The 21,006-nt window shown below is 38.6% G+C and overlaps 2 protein-coding genes across 3 annotated transcripts in view; one reads left to right on the top strand and one right to left on the bottom strand.

Moving 5' to 3' along the window:
• nudcd1 (NudC domain containing 1) overlaps window positions 1–18,965 on the bottom strand; it is a 54,551-nt gene extending 35,586 nt beyond the window's left edge. Inside the window, exons 1-5 of the mRNA XM_031733526.2 lie at window positions 18,700–18,965; window positions 17,406–17,560; window positions 13,514–13,699; window positions 9,000–9,183; window positions 6,649–6,837 (exon numbers count right to left, since the gene is read on the bottom strand). Coding sequence (XP_031589386.1) covers window positions 6,649–6,837; window positions 9,000–9,183; window positions 13,514–13,699; window positions 17,406–17,560; window positions 18,700–18,814 — 829 coding nt within the window. The 5' untranslated portion in view covers window positions 18,815–18,965. The remainder of the gene's footprint in view (window positions 1–6,648; window positions 6,838–8,999; window positions 9,184–13,513; window positions 13,700–17,405; window positions 17,561–18,699) is intronic.
• Window positions 18,966–19,122: 157 nt separating this feature from the next.
• On the top strand, window positions 19,123–20,793 carry LOC116315075 (transcription and mRNA export factor ENY2-2). Of its 2 annotated transcripts, none has more exons than XM_031733242.2 (5): window positions 19,123–19,238; window positions 19,342–19,416; window positions 19,520–19,590; window positions 19,685–19,759; window positions 20,515–20,793. In XM_031733242.2, the coding sequence occupies exons 2-5, from the start codon at window positions 19,349–19,351 to the stop codon at window positions 20,589–20,591; spliced, it is 291 nt and encodes a 96-aa protein (XP_031589102.1). In that variant the 5' UTR covers window positions 19,123–19,238; window positions 19,342–19,348; the 3' UTR covers window positions 20,592–20,793. The 2 variants fall into 2 exon arrangements, with proteins under 2 accessions (XP_031589102.1, XP_039461996.1); XM_039606062.1 differs by having other exon boundaries at window positions 19,227–19,251; window positions 20,515–20,591.
• The last annotated feature ends 213 nt before the right edge of the window (window positions 20,794–21,006 follow it).

A 21,006-nucleotide genomic window follows, 5' to 3' on the forward strand; every position in this document is an offset into this window, starting at 1 on the left:
GCTACAGACACATGTTGTTGCACTGTTTACAGTCCAACATCAGCACCTGTCAGCTACTGAAGGCCGTTTCCATTATAATGATTCTCTCTGCCAGGCCTACAGGCCTACATTTAACATGCACGTGTATCAACCCCCTGTAGTTACCACAGCTACCTTTTTCATGCCTTGTTCTTGGAAAATCAGCGCCAGTTCACTCCTTCTCCATTTCCAATGAATCCTCTCACTCACTCTACGAGATTGTGTTAAAACAATCTGGTTAAAAGGTCCTCTGCTCTCTCAATTAGACATCTCCCTACCTCATCAGCACCAATCACCTTTTCCCTCTTCATCCTCTTCACAGGTGCTCTCACTTCCTCCTTACTCATCCTCTGCCCTTCTGAATCGCTAACAGTCCTCTCTATCTGTGCTCTTCTCTCTCGCTCATCATTTCATGCAGATCTTTTTGTTTTCAACCAAATTATTTTATTTTATTATTTTATCTTTCTTTCCTGCATGTATTATATCTCCACTTGATGTTGGTGAGAAATAATGCAGTTTTTAATCCACTAAATTTGCAGCTACACTTGCAAGTTACGTTTAATATTAAAGACTTCACTATGAAAAACATACAACACTCTTAATAATTCTGAATTGAGTTTACAAACAAGCATAGTGTACTTTGTGTCTCTCGTCACGTTTCAAATGAATTGTTGGAGTTTCATTCATTACTGGCTTCATTCAACCATGTGATTAATCTGTTTGACTGACTGGAAAAAATTGAAATGATCCGATATTTACACAAAAGTAAAGATTAAAGTACGAACGAATGAATGAAAATATATGAAGCAGAACATCATTTTTTTATCTTTCCTTTCCAGTAAACATTGGAGGCACCTGACATCTAGCTGCCACAAACAAATGCTTCGGAGAGTTAGTTTTAACGATGTCATACTGTTATTTTTTCCCCAGTACTGTTAACAATAAAGAATTTGAAGCCTCACACTTTTGCCTGTATAGTGTTTGTATTTAATTTTGTCTTGGTGCTTTAACACCTGTTCAAACTTTGGACTTTTATAAACTTGCACAGAAGATAAAAATTTGCTTTTGCTTCAAAATTAGCACAATTTTAAGTGGGGGACCGTCTCTAACAATGAGGGTTGGGTACACACCCACGACCAGAAGTTTTCATTTGAAGCCTGTGTTTTAAGCTTCCACGCCCGAAGTTGAGAACTAAGTCCAGGGTTATGTGAGTCATTTACAGTGATGCACACTGTGAATCTATCCCCCACAATGACACTGCCAATGCAGAGCTGTCTATAATGCCTTGTGGAGTTCAATCAGATCCACAAAATATCAACAAATTTGCCTCCATGACATTTTACCTAATTTCCAAAACTGATAATCAAGTTAAAGAATCATCAGTTTGACAAGCTGAAGGAGATCCAGTCTGCATCACAGAGGCATAAATGTAAAAGGGACAGAACAAGACTTCCAGGCAGCGATCTAAAAGTCCAGAGGTGCACTGGAAGAAGATCTTGAAGGTGAGAGTGAGGTTTTCGACTATTCCCTTTAACCCCACTTTGTCCTTAATTTAATTACGATTAGAACCGCATGATTTTTCTCAAGCTGCAGTTTCCAAAACATGAGGTAGAAGTGTTTTATTATCATAACAATTAAATTAAAATATTCTTTGCTGTAAGCAACTCTTAGAACAACCAAATAACAATAAAACATGTTTAAATAAAACAGAAAAGCAAGATTAGCATGAGCGAAATCATGTAATTGATGCGCAAACATCTCTGTACCAACCTTCTCATCCATAACAACCATCATAAACAACACACGCTGATTATTGCCAAAGCCTGAGCAATTAAATTGTTCCAACTATGCAGCATCAAACCAACAGACCTGCTCCATATTTGGCGTAGATGTGAGAAACTAAGAGGTGTTCATTATCACCTTTTGTTGTCAACTGCATCAACAAAGAAACTAATGAGGCAGGAAGAGAGCTGCCAAATCTTCCATTTCATTTTCCGAATCTTCTTTGCTCAGTGTTGATCTTTTTTGTTTATCTGTATTGGAACTGACTCAGCTGAAGTTTAAAATAATCCAGTTTTGTGCGCCTATGCATCACTATAAATGACTGAACTCCAGGTTTCTGGTGTCCTTGTATCGGAATAATCGTTAAGTTTCCACCCACTTGTTTGGACATATTCTCTGTCATCTATACACTTTTTCTATATCCACATCTCGTCTCCTTAACACAGCACCAAGTCACTTCTATCTTTTCTGCTCCCTCTCTCGTCACTTACAAGCCTCTTTGAACATGTCTCCTCTCTTGACATCTAATCCATTACCTTTTCTTCGAAAGGAGAAAGTAAGAGTGCTGATAAAAGGATTGCCTGAAAAGCTGCCATTACTCTGCTTCGGCACCATCAACATGCACTTTGCCCTCTCTGGGTCATGTTGTGGGTTTTTTTAATATATCTTTTGAAGTAGACGGTAGCTGTTTGTCTGCTTGTTTAGAGGTTGTGAGTATAACTGAGTTTAAAAACAAGAAAAGGGCCCAGATGGATATGAATGTTTAGTTCAAAGTTTTTTTGCTGTAAAGTGGATTTTTATGAGTTTCCTTATTTTCTGTCTATATATGATGGATTCTCATACTAAAGATGGACAAATTTACAAATAATGTGTACAAATAATCCCTGTGAACCAAACGCTCTGACTTCAAACCCACTAAATACTTAGTTTTAAAGTTTTCTCTATTCTTGGCTCTGTATGATGTCATATTGAAGAGATCAAATGTTGGCCTGACCTTATCCATCATCATAAAGTCCAGGCTCACCTCCATATCAGCCTGTGTGACATCAGACGTTACATATTCAATAATCTCACTGCTCTCCTTGAACGTGTCTTTGTCTCTCTCCCCATTTCTCACCTGTAGGACCGTTGTCCTCTGTCTTTCTAAGGACACAGACACGTTTACGATGCCTACGGTTCTTCTTGAAAACAGCCCGAGTTTTCCACGACATTCCAGCAAATGATAGAGGGCTTTCAAACCAATACAGGAAATGTTCCTACGTTTCATGGCCAATTCAAGCTTTTCTAATAACATTAAAAGAACATTTCACTGCCTTTTCATCTTTACTTGTTTAATTAATGCCTTCGCTGAAAGGCAGAGAGCAGCATGTTCCTGAGCCGATGTCGAGAATCAATCAAAACACTTTAAATATCAATATGACACCTTTGACCACTCGCCTTGTCTTAATTGGCTCCCTCACATGAAATATAGAAAAAGAAAATATTTTAGTGATGATTGAATTTAAGCCACGTTATGCAAAATGCAGAAATTCCACAGTCAAGGACACTTTATTAGGTACACCTTGTGTTGGACCCTGTTTTCCCTTCTGAACTCTTTTAATTTGTGAAGGCAAAGATTCAACAAGGCCACACTGACATGATAGCATCACAAAGTTGCTTCAGATCTGGCTGCAAATCCATGATGTGATCCTCATGTTCTATCACATCTCAAAGGTGCTTGTACTCGATTGAGATCTGGTGACAATGAGTCAAAATAGATCCATGCTTTTGTGTTTTTTACACTAAATTCTGACCCTACTGTGAAAATGTTGCAGCACAAAGACTCAGACCAGCACTGATGGTAAAGCTTCCAATGTCACTTTAGTAACCAGGATTAAAAATAAAATGCTGTACTGCCCCTTTAATCAATTCAAAATAACTAACAGGTAATTTTTATAATAATTTAAAAGTGAGTGGATCCTGTATACCAAACAACTTTTTTTCCACTGTCTAAAATGTGAGAACATGCAGCTCCTGAGTCAGAGTTACAGAGTCTGTAACTGTGGAGCAGTGTGCAGACAGGGTTTATTTTCGGCATTATTAATTAAGTCATTCCATCACTTAACTATCTAATAAAAGTATTCATGACTAGTATGCTGCAGGGCTACAGCAAGTCGTCCAAAAAAAAGAAAAAAAAAAATCACTCTCGCTGCTGAATTAACTGAACATTTTAGTCAAAGCTCGTCAGCGAGACTGAGAGAATATGCTGAAGGCGTCTCACAGGTCCTGTGCAACAGGAATAAATGGCCTGGAAACACATCTGTGTACACAGACACAGATCACCTGACCTGACAGAGACCTCAGTCTGATTGGGAATATTCTGCTGCCCGCTCAGACGTTTCTATGGCGACAAGTGAACGAGTCGGTTTGCGCATTCAACCAGCAGCTCTGAAAGGTAATGAGCGAAAGAAGTCGACGTGACAAGCAAAAGCAAACGCGTAATGAATCTTAACCAGAAACTGTCCAATTACAGAAAAGGTGGGAAAAGGTGGGAGTGGTGGCAGTCGCACGTCTCATGGAGGGAGGCGGGAATGCCACTCGGATCTTTTATTTCACTTTCTGTCACCGTTTTAACAGATTCGCAGACAGCTTGACTTTCAGGTCAGGTTTCAGACAGAACTTTTGAGACAAAATATAATCATAATAAAAATACATCACTATAAATAGGATAAATGACAAGCCGTGTCAAATCATTTTTTAGTGTTTTCTCACAGTCTCAAGCCTGAGCAGCACCGAGTCAAATGTTCTGATAAGGACAACGTGACTTTTCCTATATTAGGTCTGCACTCTGCACAAATTCTGTTGACAGAGATCACCAGGGTCAGAAACGAGCGGCAGCACTGTGGTAAGGACCGAAAAAAAACCTGAAACAGGACTTCTGTTCCTTGCCAAGAGTTAAAGTTACGTGCACTTCTAAAGCACCGTATACACAACAGCTCCACACAGGTATGTACTATTACTGCTGATTTGGGTTTCTTGCATCTCAACACTCCTTGAAGAAGGTGGATAAAAGAACTTGTTTTTATTAATTAGGATTTATTTTGGAAAGTTAACTTCATGAGATAAAGTTTGTATTTTTCTTATTCTGACACCTCAAATGCAAACACTAAAAAACTAAAAAGGAGCATTGCACTTAGCTTTATTAGATACACAATGCAGTCTAAAGCAGAAACCTCTGAGGAATTAAAAAGGTGAATACAAAATGAAGCCAATACTGCAGTTAGGAGCAAAATACTGCAGTATTGAATTTCAGTTCTTTGAATGGCCAATTAAGCTGGCTGCAAATGTAAGTCCATTCTGATCAACTCTCAGGCCGTGGTGAGTCTGATCAGCAATAATGACGAATCAGTGTTCAGAGACGAGGTACGACAGCGAACGGACTGCTGGACAAAACAGAAGAGATGATTGTTGACTTTAGAAGATCAGGGGTATCCACTCTCTGCCGAAAATATTGTAAAGACCATGAAATTCCTCAGTGTTCACCCGTCAAAAACACCAGCTTAATAGCCAAGAAGGACCAAGAGCGACTCTCCTGCAAAGGCTGAGCAAAGTCCGTCTCCTACGCCCCCAGGCCTGTCGAGAGGTTCCTGAGCAGCTGCATCACTAGTATGGAAACTGCACAGTAACAGATCTCAAAGCACCCTGCAGTGCACAGCGAGAACAGCTGAGAAGATCATCTGAGGCTCTCTTCCCTTCATCACACACGTTTATTTTTCACACAAACTGCATTCGAAAAACCCACCAGCATTGTGGATGACCCCACGTACCCCTCACATAAACTTTTACCCTCCTGCTATGTGTGGAGGTACCAAAATATTCAGGCCCTCACTGCCAGACTGTGTAACGGTTTGTTCCCTCAAGTCATCAGACAGCTCAATACTCAGGAAATGGACTGGCAACAAAACTGCACACACACACACACACACACACACACACATAGACTTCACTAAGTATTTGTACTCTGTAATATATTTTAATTATATATTGGTATTTTTAATGTTCTGTGTAGCCTTATATATCGCACCGTGTGGTCCCGGAGGAATATTCTTTAATTTCAAGAAGTACTGTATTATCTGTATGTTACCTATATAGTATACCTCGATTCAAGAGTACAAACTCAAGAATCAGTCGAACTGTTTCTTGATTCAGAATCAAGAAACAGACAGACAACATCACTATAGACCCATCACACCCCAGACACAACCTGTTCCAGCTCTTTCCCTCTGGTAGGCACTACAGAGCACTGTGCACCAAAACAAGAAGATCTCTGTACCGCTTCTTTCCACAGGCCGTCACTCTGATGAACACTTATATCACTCATACTTTGCCTTTACTAAAACATCCCCTATACCTGCTGCTGAACTAAAGCTGCTGTATATAGTCTTTGTTGTGCATACCTGTACAACTGTGAAGTTCCCATGTATATGCTGTATATGTGGTATCCATCCCTTATTTATTCCATAATGTATTCCAACATCTTTGCACCATTCTGCACCATTGCACATATAAATATACTAAACATGTTGTTATTACCCTACTGTCTGTTGTCTCTTGTGTTAAGTACATTAAAAACAAAAGGAGAAAAAAGGGGCCTAATTCCTTGTGTGTACGCATACTTGCAACTAAGATGATTATTGCTATGATATTGTTGAAATGACACTCAAAGCTATTTTACTTGATTTTAAATAAGCACCTTTAGAGCCTGAAACAAAGGCTGCTACTTGTGCATTTAATGGTATAACAGCAGGCGCTGCGTAATATTACTCAAGCTGCTCGCTGGCAGACTTCCCAGCGCCACCTTTTACCCACCTGTCTTCTCCACCTCCATGGGCTCTGGCTCGGGCTGTTCCACAGGTCGGCCGTCCACATGTGTAAAAACGAATGGCTTCTCTGATGCCAGCATCAGTCCCTTCCCTTTGGGCTCCAACGCTGCATAGTGAGGCACCGACTTCCCCCTGAGGACCCTCCTCTTCTTCACCTCATACTTTTTCTCCTGACCTGCGTGTGGAAATCAAAGGACACAGTGACCCCTGTGTAAAGTAATCTTTTCTAAACTCAGACGGAGACCAGGAGGAGTAGAAAAACATCTCATGTCAAGAAGCACTGCATGTACAGAACTCCCAGCAGTCCTTACAGAGCGTGCTCAAACCACTTATATTAGAGGGGATTGTTTACTTCTGTAGGTATTTTGTGCAAGTTATTAGATTTTCAAAAGATAGAGAATGTGCCTGCAACCTGATAGTCAAGCAAAGCAACTGTATCATGGTTCCTTTCCCTATTGTTGGTTTGTTTTAATGGATAATGATGTCATCTTAAGGATAATGCACATTTCTCTGCTTTTCTCAGTTTTTTTCCATTTACTCAGTAACTGCATCTTGGTGCAAGGATAGAAGGATGTGTTGAAACTTTTAAGTGTAAGCTTTATGATCAGTCTGTAAGTTTATACTTGTATTTTTTAAGTTAAAAGTTCATTTCAAATGTAGCGTTTATTCTATATCATCTCAAAATTACCAGTTTGAATGACTAAATTGAAATCTCTCTTTCATGGACAACTGAGCTTCAGATTCAAAAAGCTGGAACCTGCAGCTGTTTATCTGCAGAATATAAAAAGGAGACCTTGTAACAAGAAGGCAGTCCATTTGCTAAGCCAACAGGAAAAAGAAATCTGTGTGGAAAGTGGAAAAAGCAGCTCCTGGCTATTCTACATTAACATCATCCGCCACGCTGCCCTTCAGTAAGACCTTTCTACTGCTCCAGTGATTCTACTGGGCAGCTTCCAGGCTTGGGTTTGTGAATGTGAGCAGCACAGATTATCTCTCAGTGAAGAAATCATGAATAACTACTAAATGAAAAACATATACTCACTTTTATATTTTAGTATTTACATTTGGTGGCATTTTTATTAATACATGCACATATATATGTTAATAAAGTATGTAACTGTCATAGTGAGAAGGTTTTAGCAGTTTTACCTGTTGGTTTTAATTCATTAATCTTTTATATTTCTAAAAATAAGCAATTTTTTTGTTAACTATGTATTTAGCGCTATTATATTTTAGCCTAAAATTAGTTTAAGATGAGCGGGGAAATGCTAAAACATCAAAAATGAGGTATCAATAAACAATTTTATAATCTCTTATATATAAATCATAAAGACAGCGTTAAAAGTTTGGCTCAGAAAAACCAGGGCATGATTTTCATGACATGATTTTGTGCCGTGCTTTGTGCCCTTATACATGTTACAGTGATTCCCAAAGTGTGGGCCGTGGCCACCTGGTGGGCCGTGAGGGTACTGCAAGTAGACTGCAGTAACAAAAGAAATTCACCCTGGAACTACACACAAGTATGTAAAGTTATATATTTATATAAATGTATTTATGTATCAAAAAATGTATTAAAAAGTGGTAATAGGAGGTGGTTAGTTTGTGATATTACTTATTTTCTGGTTTTAAGTGGACAGCAACACTCTTGACTTTGGGAATGGCTGTTTTATTACATGAAAAGTGACACTTCACAAAAGGTGGCTTTTTCCTGTGCTTTTTCCCAGAAACTGATTTTTAGACTTCCCCTTTGGATTGGTGTTATTATTTTGTGGGCCACCAGTCATATGTTTGAGGGGCTGGTGCCACTCCAAGTCCCCATTTGGCCATGTTCCTAGCCCAGACCAGATAGCCTTGATTAGCATTAGCAAAATTAAGGTTTAGTCAAACAGTGAGATACTAAATAAGCAGTAAAATATTAAGCAAATATCAAAGGGATGCATCTTTAAATCCAACAAAATGAAGAAGGGACTCTCGAAAGGCTGTTGTTTTTTTCTACACAATATTTGACTCATTAGTCACGGTGGTTTTCTTTTTCGGCAAGCACCGAGGACTTTAATGAAAATCTTTCTTGCCAATGTTTGCTTCAGAGTGCACTAATCTCATCTGGGACATAATATTTAAAGTCCATTAAAGGAAGAACATGACTAATACGCTATTACGGTTTAATTAACAAGGGTTTCAGTTTTCTACTGAAACACTGTTAACAGAAAAAAAGGAGGAAAGGAAATTAAAATTAAATCACAGGCTTGAAACTGATATACTAATCATTCATGACACACTGGTTTTATCTTACTTCATGCTCGATTATCTCATTCAGTCAATCATCGCACCACCCACCTTGTCCTGCAGTGTTGGCGACTGTGATCCACTCGAGAGACACTGAGTATCCACTTCCTTTGGTTTCCTCCGGGTCTTTCTGGACACGGAGCAGCAGAACCTCCATGCTGTGAACGCCAGCCTGGACGTGTGAGACGCTGTGGAGGATGGTGAAAGATTCCCCCAGGTCTTCATTGAACAGTGGCTGCAGGCACAGTAACAGGATGATTTTTAGGAATCTAACAGGGTACTGCTGCCAGGATGGGAGAAAAAACTGTCACCAGAATTTTTCAAATGTAAATATCCTCATGTACAGATATGCCAAGATAAAACCAAGTGATTTAAAGTAAATGATCTGTAGTGCTACCAACACTCAGCCTCAAAATCCTACATCAAGTTGTTCAGGTAACTTGAACTCTGACCTCTGAGGTTGAGGTCAAAGTTAAAGGGATTCAAGCTCATACAAGGTTTTTAGTAGATACACCTATGGGACCAAAATCCTAGGGGACTTCCTTCTTAAGTTATTGCATTTACTCAGAAAACTTGACCTCTGACCTTGAGATCTAGGTAATTGAAATTCAAACTTGTCGTGGATTTTTAGTAAACACTCCTGTGGCATCAATTGGAAGCTCCTACACTGCCTTGTACTCAAGTTATCGCATTAACAAACTTGGTTGTCTACGCTGCCCACCTGCCTGATGGCGTGACATCAATACCGCACCAGGGTTTTATGGCTTGGAGTTAAAAAAAATAAGAGAATTAACCCATTTTTACACATAAACCCAGGAAAATCAGGTACAGACATTGTCCAGCTTTGCTCTTTTTCACACGAATGTAGATCGTGTACTTCACACGTTTCTCACTACTGAAACTTTTTGGTTTGGTTTTTGCAAGGAAGTTGTTAGGTTAGTGCCTGCAGTGCACAATATGTGTACAAGACCAATGCAAGGTTAGAATACATGTATGTTCCAATTCGACTGCACTGAGTATTTGTGATCTCTCATGCAACACTGTCGGCTGACTATTAGAAAACTCTACAAAAGCGAATTGGGACAAGAGTGGCTTATTACCTCAGCTAACAGTTTTATAAAGAACCACAAATGGCCAGCCATTCAGAGATGGATAAGTTTCTACAAAAACTCAAAGTTATTAACACAAAATTGTAAGTATACCATACGAAAGGCAGCACAGATGATCAAAGTAAAGTTTGTGAACACTGCTCAAGGTTAGTCGTTGAAGCCTCAGGCACACAATCTTCGAGACCACCAATCCCGGCTGATTGGCGAGTGGTTGCTGAAGGTTGCTGGCAGTCATTATGTGAAATTGGTGGCTAAGAGATTATAGGGTACTGCACCAAAAACCTTCTCATGATAGCTCTGATTGCTAGTAGATTGCCACAGTCGCCCATAATTTAATGGAAGATACTGAGTGGTTTGTCAAAACTTCAAATCACCTTCAAATCACAGGCGATCGAAGAAGTCTGTTAGCAATCAAAGCAATCACAATGACATTTAGAGCTGTAGAGGTATTTGCAACCAATTTCATCTAGTGACAGAAAGCAACCACTGGACTGCCAGGGATCACTGAATAGTCTCTATACCTGTGTCACCTACTTCCTAAAAATCCAACTACTGTATATTCACATTGAGCAAGTTAAAGAAATCAGTCGTGCAGCTACAAGCAAACAAACTATTTAATCTGCCACCCTGCTTTCATTGAGATTTATTTTGTTATTCAGCTCAAGCCTCTGTTACCTCTGCTTTATATAATCAATTCCTGTCCCAGACAGTCTGAATATTTGCCATCTACATTTAAATCTTCCTCACAATTCTTGTTAATCATTTGAAACAAGTTAAAATGCAACCGGAAATGTAACGCTTAAAAAGTCTAAGCAGAGCTGTATTGTCTCCTAAACATAAGACTAGAATAGCTTTTGAATGAATTGACCAAGCAGAGATTTATCCTTGCATTATCTTTTAAAATGGAAGAAATGATAAAACGCAAATAGTTATACATATTAGTAGCTATAGGCACATGAATATAGCTGTGAGATGTTTTAATGGAGCATCAAGTGTTGCTAAATGGCTTTAAATGGTCTATGCTGCACTCGAAAACTGAGACATTTCTCTTTATTCTTCCAATAAAATGCTAATTCAAGCTAGTATTTCTAAATCAGGGTCTTCAGCTGTCTGGTTGAAGAAGATGATGTGATCCCAAGAAGCCTAAATTGAATGCATAAATATCTGGCTTATGAGACACTTTATTATTGTACATATGAAACACACACACACTAACACAGACTGAGAGATGCAGTGTGCTTTGGCTGGTATCCCTAAGTGCTGAATCTTAAAAATAGAACTCTGGACGTCGGTAACTCGAGGGTTTAAATCTTCATTATAAATTCCAGTCTTGAACTTTGCCTTCACAAATGCATCAAGTGTCCCTGTTCAGAGAGGGAACTCTCATTTGTAACCATTCCCCACTGCATGCTTGTTAACAGCATAAAGCGCACAAAGACTCATCAAAGACTTGCTTCCTTACAACTACAACTTCAATTTCCAAAGCCCGACCAAGCTTTTTAAACACACAAATTGGTTGAACGTTTGAATTTCCATACCGGCTGAAAAATGCTTGCTCCAACAATATCCTGTGGGGAATAATTAGACATTTCATAATCCAAAAACACAATTATTGGCTATTAACTTATTAATAAACTTCTTAATTTGGATATTCAGTTTAATGAAGTCTGATACATTTAAATATTTTAACTTTAAAGAGTACCGACCCTTTAAAATCTGCTCTCAAAGTAAAATCTACCTGTATTTTTCAGTGGTCCTGGATGTAGAGCCCATAAAGAGGTAACAGAGTATGTTCACAATGGATGCAGAATTTTTAAAAGCGGTTCAATAACATCAGTGTAGCTGATCCACCATTATAAGGCTGTTATTTACTCTCTAAATTACAGTTTTGACTTGGTTTTGCAAATCTCACTCTGGCCAAAGGAGGATTTATTTTCATTTAAAAATTATCCCAGGTGTCTGTTCGTCATGGAGCCCAAGGCTGTCCTTTTTGGCCTTTGAGTTATTACTTACTGAATGTGAAATTTTTAGAGCACCATCTGCCATGCTCACAAAAAAAGAAATTTCTATTATGAACAAATCGAGTGAAAAGATGGAGCCTTACAAAGTGTGACCATGTCTGAATACTCTCCAACTTGCCCATCTCACTGTGATTTTCACCCAAAGCCTTTCACTTCCTACTGAAGTCCACTCTTGCAAACATATAGTTTCAGTTCTAAACAGACTTCAAACAGCCATAGTTTTTTGTTTAATTACTTTAACTCAATCAGGAATATAACATTCTTCGTTACTGACACAATCTTCTGTACAGGTTCATTACTATACACGAAAGACTGATACAACCCAAAGGAACCACAAACCAAGTAAACATTACTAGGTAAGATGTGGCAGAAAGCTACAGCTATCTGTGTCTTCAACCATCAGCACTTTAAAGTAATATCTTTATATTATTTTAATATTCACCCTTGTACGTTTGTCATTAAAGGTGAAATCAGCTGGAGGGGCGAGAAACTTTCATTATACCAGGCTGTAAACTCAAGTTCACTGTACACTCAGCTGTACTGAGCAGGGCTGTTCCTGGTCACTTCATGTTTATTATAAGAGTTGCATGAAACTATTAATCACAGTCCTATAAATCAAATCAGTTTTTAAGTGTCACCATAATGTTGCAAACATGCACAGTGTCAGATTAGTTTGCAAAGGATGGCTAAGCTTACCAAATTAGATTTTCTTTCCTTCGGTTGCTTGGTTGTACTGTATTCCAGTTTATTCTGACAAAGCTAAGAATAACACATTTAATCAAGCAGTATTTCTGGTACCGACTGTCCACTCAACTAATACTTTATTTAACTGGAATCCTTTTTGAAAGGCCACCATCTGCTGACCAAGTTGGCTTTCCTTTTAGACCAAGAAGCTACGTCCATTTCTCTTATATAGTTTATTACCGTCACCAGCAGAAGTGTCTCAACCAGTGGCTGAAGCTATATTAATCCACTCATTTCCTTAACCAATTATTCAACTAGGACCACAGGTACATTAGAGCCCAGGAACAGGTCAAGTTATGCCCAATAATTAATGTCTAATTATCTTTTGACTGACTACTAACCCAGCTTCTCTTGTGCAGTACTGACAAAGATATTTAGTGACTCAAAATTACATCATCAGAGATATTTGGACATTCAAAACACCTCCAATCTCGCCCAGTTTTGACCTAATTTATGACAGCTGTGAACACGCCAATGAGCTAGTGACTAACTGACTGAACAACTGTCAGTTACAAATGCTAATAATTAGTGGTGTTAAGCCAAGAAAGCAGAAGAAAAAGCAGCACCAGTATTACAATAGTACACGGAGGGAATTCAGGTTTGTGTCTTTTTACCTTCACTTCCGCGGCAAAAAATATCTCAAACACGTTTGTGCGTCACTTACAGCAGTAAACAGAACATCTATACTTACTTCCCACTTCATATGGGAGCTGTCTCCCCTCTTGCCGGTGCGGAGGAGGTACAGTCGACCGCTACCATCTGACAGAGCTGCCCAGGTCGCCGAGGTCAGGCTGAGGGAGGCGCAAAGACGATCCTCGCACTGGCTGGACTCGACGGTTACACGGTAGACCTCTCTCGGCTTCCCCAGGGCGGTGTCCTGAATTCAGAACACAACACACCCGTAAGCCAGTACTGCATTCATAAAAAAAAGATTAGGCCATTTAGATTCATTCATATCTGCAGAGGAAATCTCAGTGTGCTGGTGTATGAGAATGAAACAAAGAAACAACTGAAAAATGCCTATTTTAATATGTCAAAGTGCATGTTCTGTCCAGTTAAAACAAAAAAAATACATTTATAATATGTTAACACCAATTACTGTACTGCTTTGACTGTTAAGGGGAGGAAGGATGGATGAATGGAATAATGACTGGATATCAAGTAAGCTCATTTCAGTGCTATAGATGGAGAACAACATGGCAAAACTGATTTTGTCACCACTTCAGTTTAGCATAAGAAACTATTGTAGGATATTGGGAAATATGTGATGCATGCATTCTTACAGCTAACATCCAATCAAACAATAAGTAGTCCAGTCATGAATCACAAAGACTCAAACACAAGACGTTTAATAGGCGGCTCAACTCCAGGTCGCTGCTTCCATCCGATAAGAGTTTTACAGTAAGCATCTGGGTGGAAGACATAAAGTCCAAATGATTTTGCATTAATTTCTTATTGTCTAAAGTCTTATAATCTAAAGAATGGTACAATGAGTAAGAGAAAACATGTACCCATCAGGGACAGATACAGTTAGCAGCTGTCATGTGGCCACTCGTATGATTCAACAATCTGAAAGCCTTATTAGTAATAGATAGATATGCCACCACATGAGCATCACAAATTGAGTGAAGACACAGTTTTTCAAAAGGACTGTGGAGAAGCGACCCCGTTGTTGCCATGGAGCGTGGCACGGCACATTATATCGCTATCTAATGTACGATGCACCTTTGGTATCACTTTCTCCAGCATCCGTGTCGTTAATGCCCTGAAACGGAGTGTGAAACCTCTATGTGCAATGTGCCGAGCAACCGAGCACAAAAGGCTGAAGGATGATAATTATCATGTGATCACTGTAATTAGAATTTGAGCAACACTTTTCCATAAATTTCATTTAATGGTGCCACTGAAAGCCAGAAACACTGTCTCGCAGGATTACAGTGTGATGATCATCAAAGAAAAAAAACTCCAATGAGACACCAATTATGTCTAATTATGGTCAATGATGACTAAGACATAAAAGAAGGCTCGATTGAAAAGGTCATGAGAACGATTTTGCTCCTCATCTCAACATCTTGGTACGGGGTAACAATACCAATCAGAACCTTGAGTCAATTATATAATCGCTCCTGTGATTAACTGGAGACCTACAAGGGCTCATCCAAACTTTATGTGCTCGGGTGATTCATACGACAGACAAAAGACTGCACAGAAAGTTGTGTTTCAGACTAAATACTAAGAGCCACGTTTATTCTGACGTTTATTATTTTGCATCTTGACCAAGAAAAAAAAAGGTTAGAAATAATATTATATAATTTAACATAACTTTTAAAACTCTTGTGTTTCACAGACATCCTTTCTCTTCCCACAACCTGCTGATGCTCAAGTGTTTGGTCACCACCTACTGGCACATCAGGCGCATAAAAATCCTTCATTGAATACACCATCACAACATCAGGCCCGTAATATGAAACGTTATATAACGGTAACATAAAACAACACTGTAAAACAAAGAGCTCCTAAATTTGCCTAAAAACATTTGCAAAGACTCCAAACTTAGAAGTGATTTAGGAAACTCTCAGATTATGTAAATTCCCATGGTGAGAGTTAGATTTCAGGTTAAATCCATTTGCCATGATGGTAAATTTAATAATTGATCTAAATTATTATAATAAGTAAAATTGTTCAGATTCTATGATTTACTGCTATAATACGAGGGAGATCATCATGTCTGTGAACGCTCTAAGATGTGAAAAATAAAATAAACTGCTTCACAGCCTGAGGCTGTGAAAGCTATCTGCGTGATTGCTCTGCTGATGAAGGTTGGGCAGACCCAACTTGCATTTTTCCAGCTCCAAAACACTTTAGTGATGATGATTTTTTCAATGCTGAGTTTATTATTAGATGTAACAGAATACTGACTACAATCTTTACCCATGAAACATGTAACCTGCAGCTTTAATCACCTCACTGTTATTCTGAATTTGGAGCACATACTAATGGCACTAATGTATGCACATGACTGACCTGTGGCTTGTTTCTACAGCTGCCAAACCACTGTTATTATGCTGGCAAGTTAACTACCATTAGTCAGCTGTAATTAACCACACAGTGTAATGTTAGACTCTGTTTGTCTTAAGTGTTACATCAAATTGTATTCCTCTAACGCTTAAAAAGATAAATTAACCTTATTATGCAAAGCGCAAAGATTTTATTTAATCAACAGGGTGAAAAAAAAGTGGCAAAGCTTCTTCTTTCTGCCAGTTTCTCCTCTGCTTAAGGAACTCCTAAGTAGATCCTGATTAATACGCTGTCAGCGCTGATATATCAGTATTAGCTATTTACCAATATATCAGTATCTGTAATTATAAAAACCAATAAATGTACATTTAAAAAGTAAGGAAGAGACCAAAGAAAGGCCCTTTCAACCATGAGTGTTGTAAAGTTTTGTCAACCTGAGAGCAACACGTGTTTGGAACGCCACAAACAAACCAACCAAATGATGCGAACAGAGCGTAAACATAAGTGTTTATGTTTTTGTTTGTTTTCAAGATGCTGAAAGCAAATAAAATATTAGCTGAAATATTAAATTTTGAAATCAATATATGGTATTACATCAGTGTTGTCTTAAAAATCTTCTTTCAGTCAGGCTCCATTCCAAAGTCACTTAAGATAAGATAAGATAAGATAACTCTTTATTGTCATTGCACAGTCATACATAGTACAGTAGTACAATGAAATTGGAAAAACTGTCCTACGTCGGTACTACATATAACACAACACGACACGATATGACACATCACAACGCAACACAATAACACAACACAGTATATTAACTTAGAAATAAAAAAGAAGAATAAGTGTATGTGTATTGCACACTGTTATTATTGCACATTAATTATTATTGCACCTTGTTATAAATATAAATATTATTATTGTTATTGTTTTAAACATTGTTACCTCCCCCTAAAAAAAGTCCAGGCAGGTAGCCAATCAGGTCAGCTATTTGCATTGATTAGGGCTATTGCCCTGTTGTAAAAGCTGTCCTTGAGTCTGTTTGTTCGGGACCTCAGCAGCCTGAACCTCCTGCCAGACGGCAGCAGCTTAAACACCCGGTGTCCTGGGTGTGTAAAAGTCCTTCTTTTCACTCCACACAGTTTTTTATCTTAGAAGCAGATGCTTTGTGAATAACTTTCACCTTTTCAAGATTTAGTTGTAACTTTAGCGAGAAATTCTTAGAAATTAAGAAAAATGTTGGCACTAGGAGCTAGTTTTATGAATATCAAAGATTTTTTATTAAGATCGGTGATTGCTCTCTTATGGTGTTTTCACCCTTGATGTTCTCTTCCACATCACTTGATGACCTTACATACTTGTGTTTTTGTTTGTTTGGTGTCTTTTTGCATAGGAAAAACTGCAAGCACAATTACCATGTTCGTGTGTGGAACAATGTGCATCATCACATAGAAAATAGCGCAGGTGTGAAAACACCTTAGACATCAATGGAGGGGCAACAATCATAAACAGGCCGAGGAATATAGACTTCCAAAAATAACCCCAAAAAACAAGAGGATTTGCAAACTCACCAGAGTAACGGTAAGATTGAGGACCCGTCCTTTGCAGTCCACAAAGTAAACACTGTCCTCATACCAGGGGTCTAAATGCAGGTAATTATACATGCCAAAGGCACGCATATGTTCCAGGGTGTACTGAGTATCCTTCAGCTTGACCTCTTCCACGGCTGCGGCAGATATGAAAAAGAAAAGATTAAATATGGCAGTAATCAAATTTCTGTTATTTATGTTGTTACTTAAAAAGCAGTTTACACTTCTGCCTTTCCTACAGTTGCTTTGTGGAAAGTGTTACATATATCTTAACATATCTTAATATTTCAACATTTTACTCTAAGATGAACTATCGGTGACAAAAAACTGCAATTAACTATTTTTACAGCTACTATTTGTCTGAATTGTTCCCACTAAATAAAGTATCGTGTTTTTTTTTAAAGCACATTAATCACCTTGTAATATGCATGCCTGAATCTACTGTGAGTGGATGTCTGTGCAAAGTGTAAGCACCTTTTTATATCAGTAAGATTGTATCCAAACCAATGTTATAATGAATTCTCCTGTTAGGTACAAACTTCATAGATTGTTGATTTTCGACCCACAATAGCGGTTTTATAATGTGGATAAGAGACGTAGTAGAAAACACTTAGATGCAACTCAGGTGAGCTCAGCTGGCCTGAGTTTCGATTAAAAGGAATTAGCAAGCTTTGGTATATGATTATGCAAAATTTAAAAAATGCTGCTCTATTTCCATCCCTTGTCGTTTTAATCACTAAAGTACATATCTGGATCAGCAGCCCCACCAATTTGGTATTGCTCAAACTTAAGTTAAGAGCTTGAAGTTAAAACATGTATTACAAAACTAACCTTATAACATCCCTATGATTGTTTTTCAGTTATTTAAGATTGGTGCACTTGACTTGTCCTGGCAATATAAATGAGTTATGTATGTGTATGAAGAACAAATTGTAGTCATTAGTCACTTCAACGTTAATCTGTTAATTTTCAGTGGTTTAAACTATGCTAATGTTCAGATTTTTCTTAGTGATCGTGTGAAAGCTCATTAGGTCACAGTGGTGGACCTTAAGATCTCATTGTGAGCCACTGAGCTACAGATACAGCTGCCAAAATATTATGTAGCATCAACAGCTGACGTCGTGACGTAGTGACAGCCAATAAAATGTCTGAGATAATTTCAAATAACTTACATTGCTATTCCTATTTAGTGTTATACTGGACAGAAGTTATACTGGACCTTTCTCAGGGCTAGGCTAGCACACTTGCTAACTGCACTGCATTAAGTTTTTCTCACCAGCATCCAGCTCTATGTTGTACGTCGGTATGGCGTCCAAGGATAACCTGTAACTCTCAAAGTTTGGGTCCAGCAGGTCTCTGTTGACCTTCAATGAGTAGTTAGACGCAGTCATGTCTTTTTCAATGAGACTGGCTTATTCACAAGTTGATGACAGCCTGTGTGCAGCAAGAGGAGGAGGGTGATGTGTAGCCAGCGTGATACACGTTTCCTGTGTTTTCGTCATTGTTTTCTCACACGGAGCTATTTTACGGCGGACAAAACCTCCCAGGGCGCAGGGGAAGTTGAGTCCTGAGCTAATCTCTCTTGAAATGCTTAAGTAACTGATTTAATTTAGTGTTTTCAGTTTAAATGTATTGTATTATATTTTTCGTCATTAAACAGGTATTTTGAACACTAATGAGACTATCATTGGTTATTCAGGTTGACGTTGAAAGATTAACTACTCCAAAGCCGGAACTTTTAAGCGTTAAACGTTTTTAGACGGTTCCGTTGCGTAAAGGGACCTTATGTTCCCCAGCTGATCCTTCTCGATAACGGTAGCGGCTACCTGTTAGGGAGCTAAATTAGACATTATAATATATGTTTTTATTATACTCTTGCTTCCAAGCTGACAGTGTCGGTGTATGTGTTTAATTTCAGGCGGATCATGAGCAAAGATTCCCAGATGAGGGCTGCAATAAACCAGAAGCTGATAGAGATGGGGGAACGGGAGCGGTAAGCGAGTCTTTCACTGCAGTGATTTGGTGCTGGATGGTTTGCCGTGGTTTTGAATTGCACAGATTAAGTCACATAATGTGAATGAAATGTGTGGCCGCAGGTTGAAAGAGTTGCTCAGAGCGAAGCTGGTGGAGTGTGGGTGGAAGGATCAGCTGAAAGCACACTGCAAAGGTATTTGACTTGTGCTTATGTTAGTGTCCGGCGATGATGTCGTGGTGCTATAAAAACAAAAGTCACTAAAGTCATTACCTCCCGTTTGAGCCAGATGTGATCAGAGAAAAGGGCCTGGAGCATGTCACAGTGGAGGACCTGGTCACAGAGGTCACACCAAAAGGCAGAGGTACAGTACAGATGTTCAAACACAACAGCAGGGGGAGGAAGACTGTTAGAAGTGATGAGCATACTCATTTGCTTCGTTGATTTAGATGTACGAGTCAATTTATTTATTTAGCACTGCACATCATCTTTATCCCTAATACATCTTTGTGCATGCTAACTAACAAACTGCTAATGTTGTAGGTCAGCACTACTTATTGATTACAGCTCTTACGATTTCAGGTTTCCCTGATATACAGTCTTGAACCACCCCTCACTTCTTTATATTTTTCTTCCAAGGAGCCAGATGCTGTATTTTCTCTAAACTGTTTTAAACTGGTCTTCAGTAGTAGTTCTTCAGACCTTCTGAAGGTCTTTCAGAGTTTTTCTTTGGACATTTACTGCCCATTTGAAGAACACTTTGAGATGCCTCCGTCATTTTAAATGAGCTTTAGCCTAGAGAAGATGGCAGTGTTTCTGGATCATTTTCCATTATTCGTGCATATTGGATATTGGATATTAACCATTATTCGTGCATGGCATGGTGATTTCTGGAAATGTTTCTGAGCTTCGTAGGAAGTTGTAGAGGGAGCTGGTGCCTCTTAAAAGTCATATTTTATCTACCAGGCCAACATTATAACATACATAGAAAAAATATTAGAAACAGCTGACAGGATGACAACTTCTGACAATAAAAGTATCGTGTTGTGTGAGTATGTAAGTTTCTATTCTGTGTTCTGACTTAATCTCTCTTCATCTCTTCATCTCTTTCCTCTGCAGCACTCGTACCAGACAGTGTGAAGAAAGAACTCCTCCAGAGAATCAGAGCTTTTTTAGCTCAACATGCAACCTTGTGAATGACACAATTCCCTTTTTTTTTTTTTTTGTTTGTTTGTTTTTACTCACTGTTGATCCACGAGTGAAATCCAAACTGTTGTTTATTGTGTTCATTTTAGTGCTAATTTTATTTTGTATTGTGTGTTTTCATATTGATTTTTAGTTTATGCTGCAGTTTTGGAGAAGAAAAATAAAGTCATGCCTATTTTGGTCATTCTTGTTGTAACTGCTACCTGTCTGGTTGATCCAAACCCAAAAGTGCAGACAGATTAAGTCTTAGTGAAAAAGGCAGTGGACACCCTCGACAGGTCCCCAGTCTGTCGCCCATGTCGAAAAACCAAAAACTTATAATTGCATCTCAAACTTTGAATTATTTACAGTTGTTGAGAAAATACACCCCAGAAGTAATAATGTTGATTGGCAGTAGGTTTTACG

The sequence above is a fragment of the Oreochromis aureus genome, linkage group 22 (assembly GCF_013358895.1).
Source record: "Oreochromis aureus strain Israel breed Guangdong linkage group 22, ZZ_aureus, whole genome shotgun sequence".
Taxonomy (NCBI): Eukaryota; Metazoa; Chordata; class Actinopteri; order Cichliformes; family Cichlidae; genus Oreochromis; species Oreochromis aureus.

Excerpts from the sequence above, each read along its gene's own strand:
- LOC116315075 (XM_031733242.2), top strand. The coding sequence starts at position 19,349 with ATGAGCAAAGATTCCCAGATGAGGGCTGCAATAAACCAGAAGCTGATA. Across the intron at positions 19,417-19,519 it reads GAGATGGGGGAACGGGAGCG|GTTGAAAGAGTTGCTCAGAG; the intron begins GTAAGCGAGTCT and ends GTGTGGCCGCAG. Across the intron at positions 19,591-19,684 it reads GCTGAAAGCACACTGCAAAG|ATGTGATCAGAGAAAAGGGC; the intron begins GTATTTGACTTG and ends CGTTTGAGCCAG.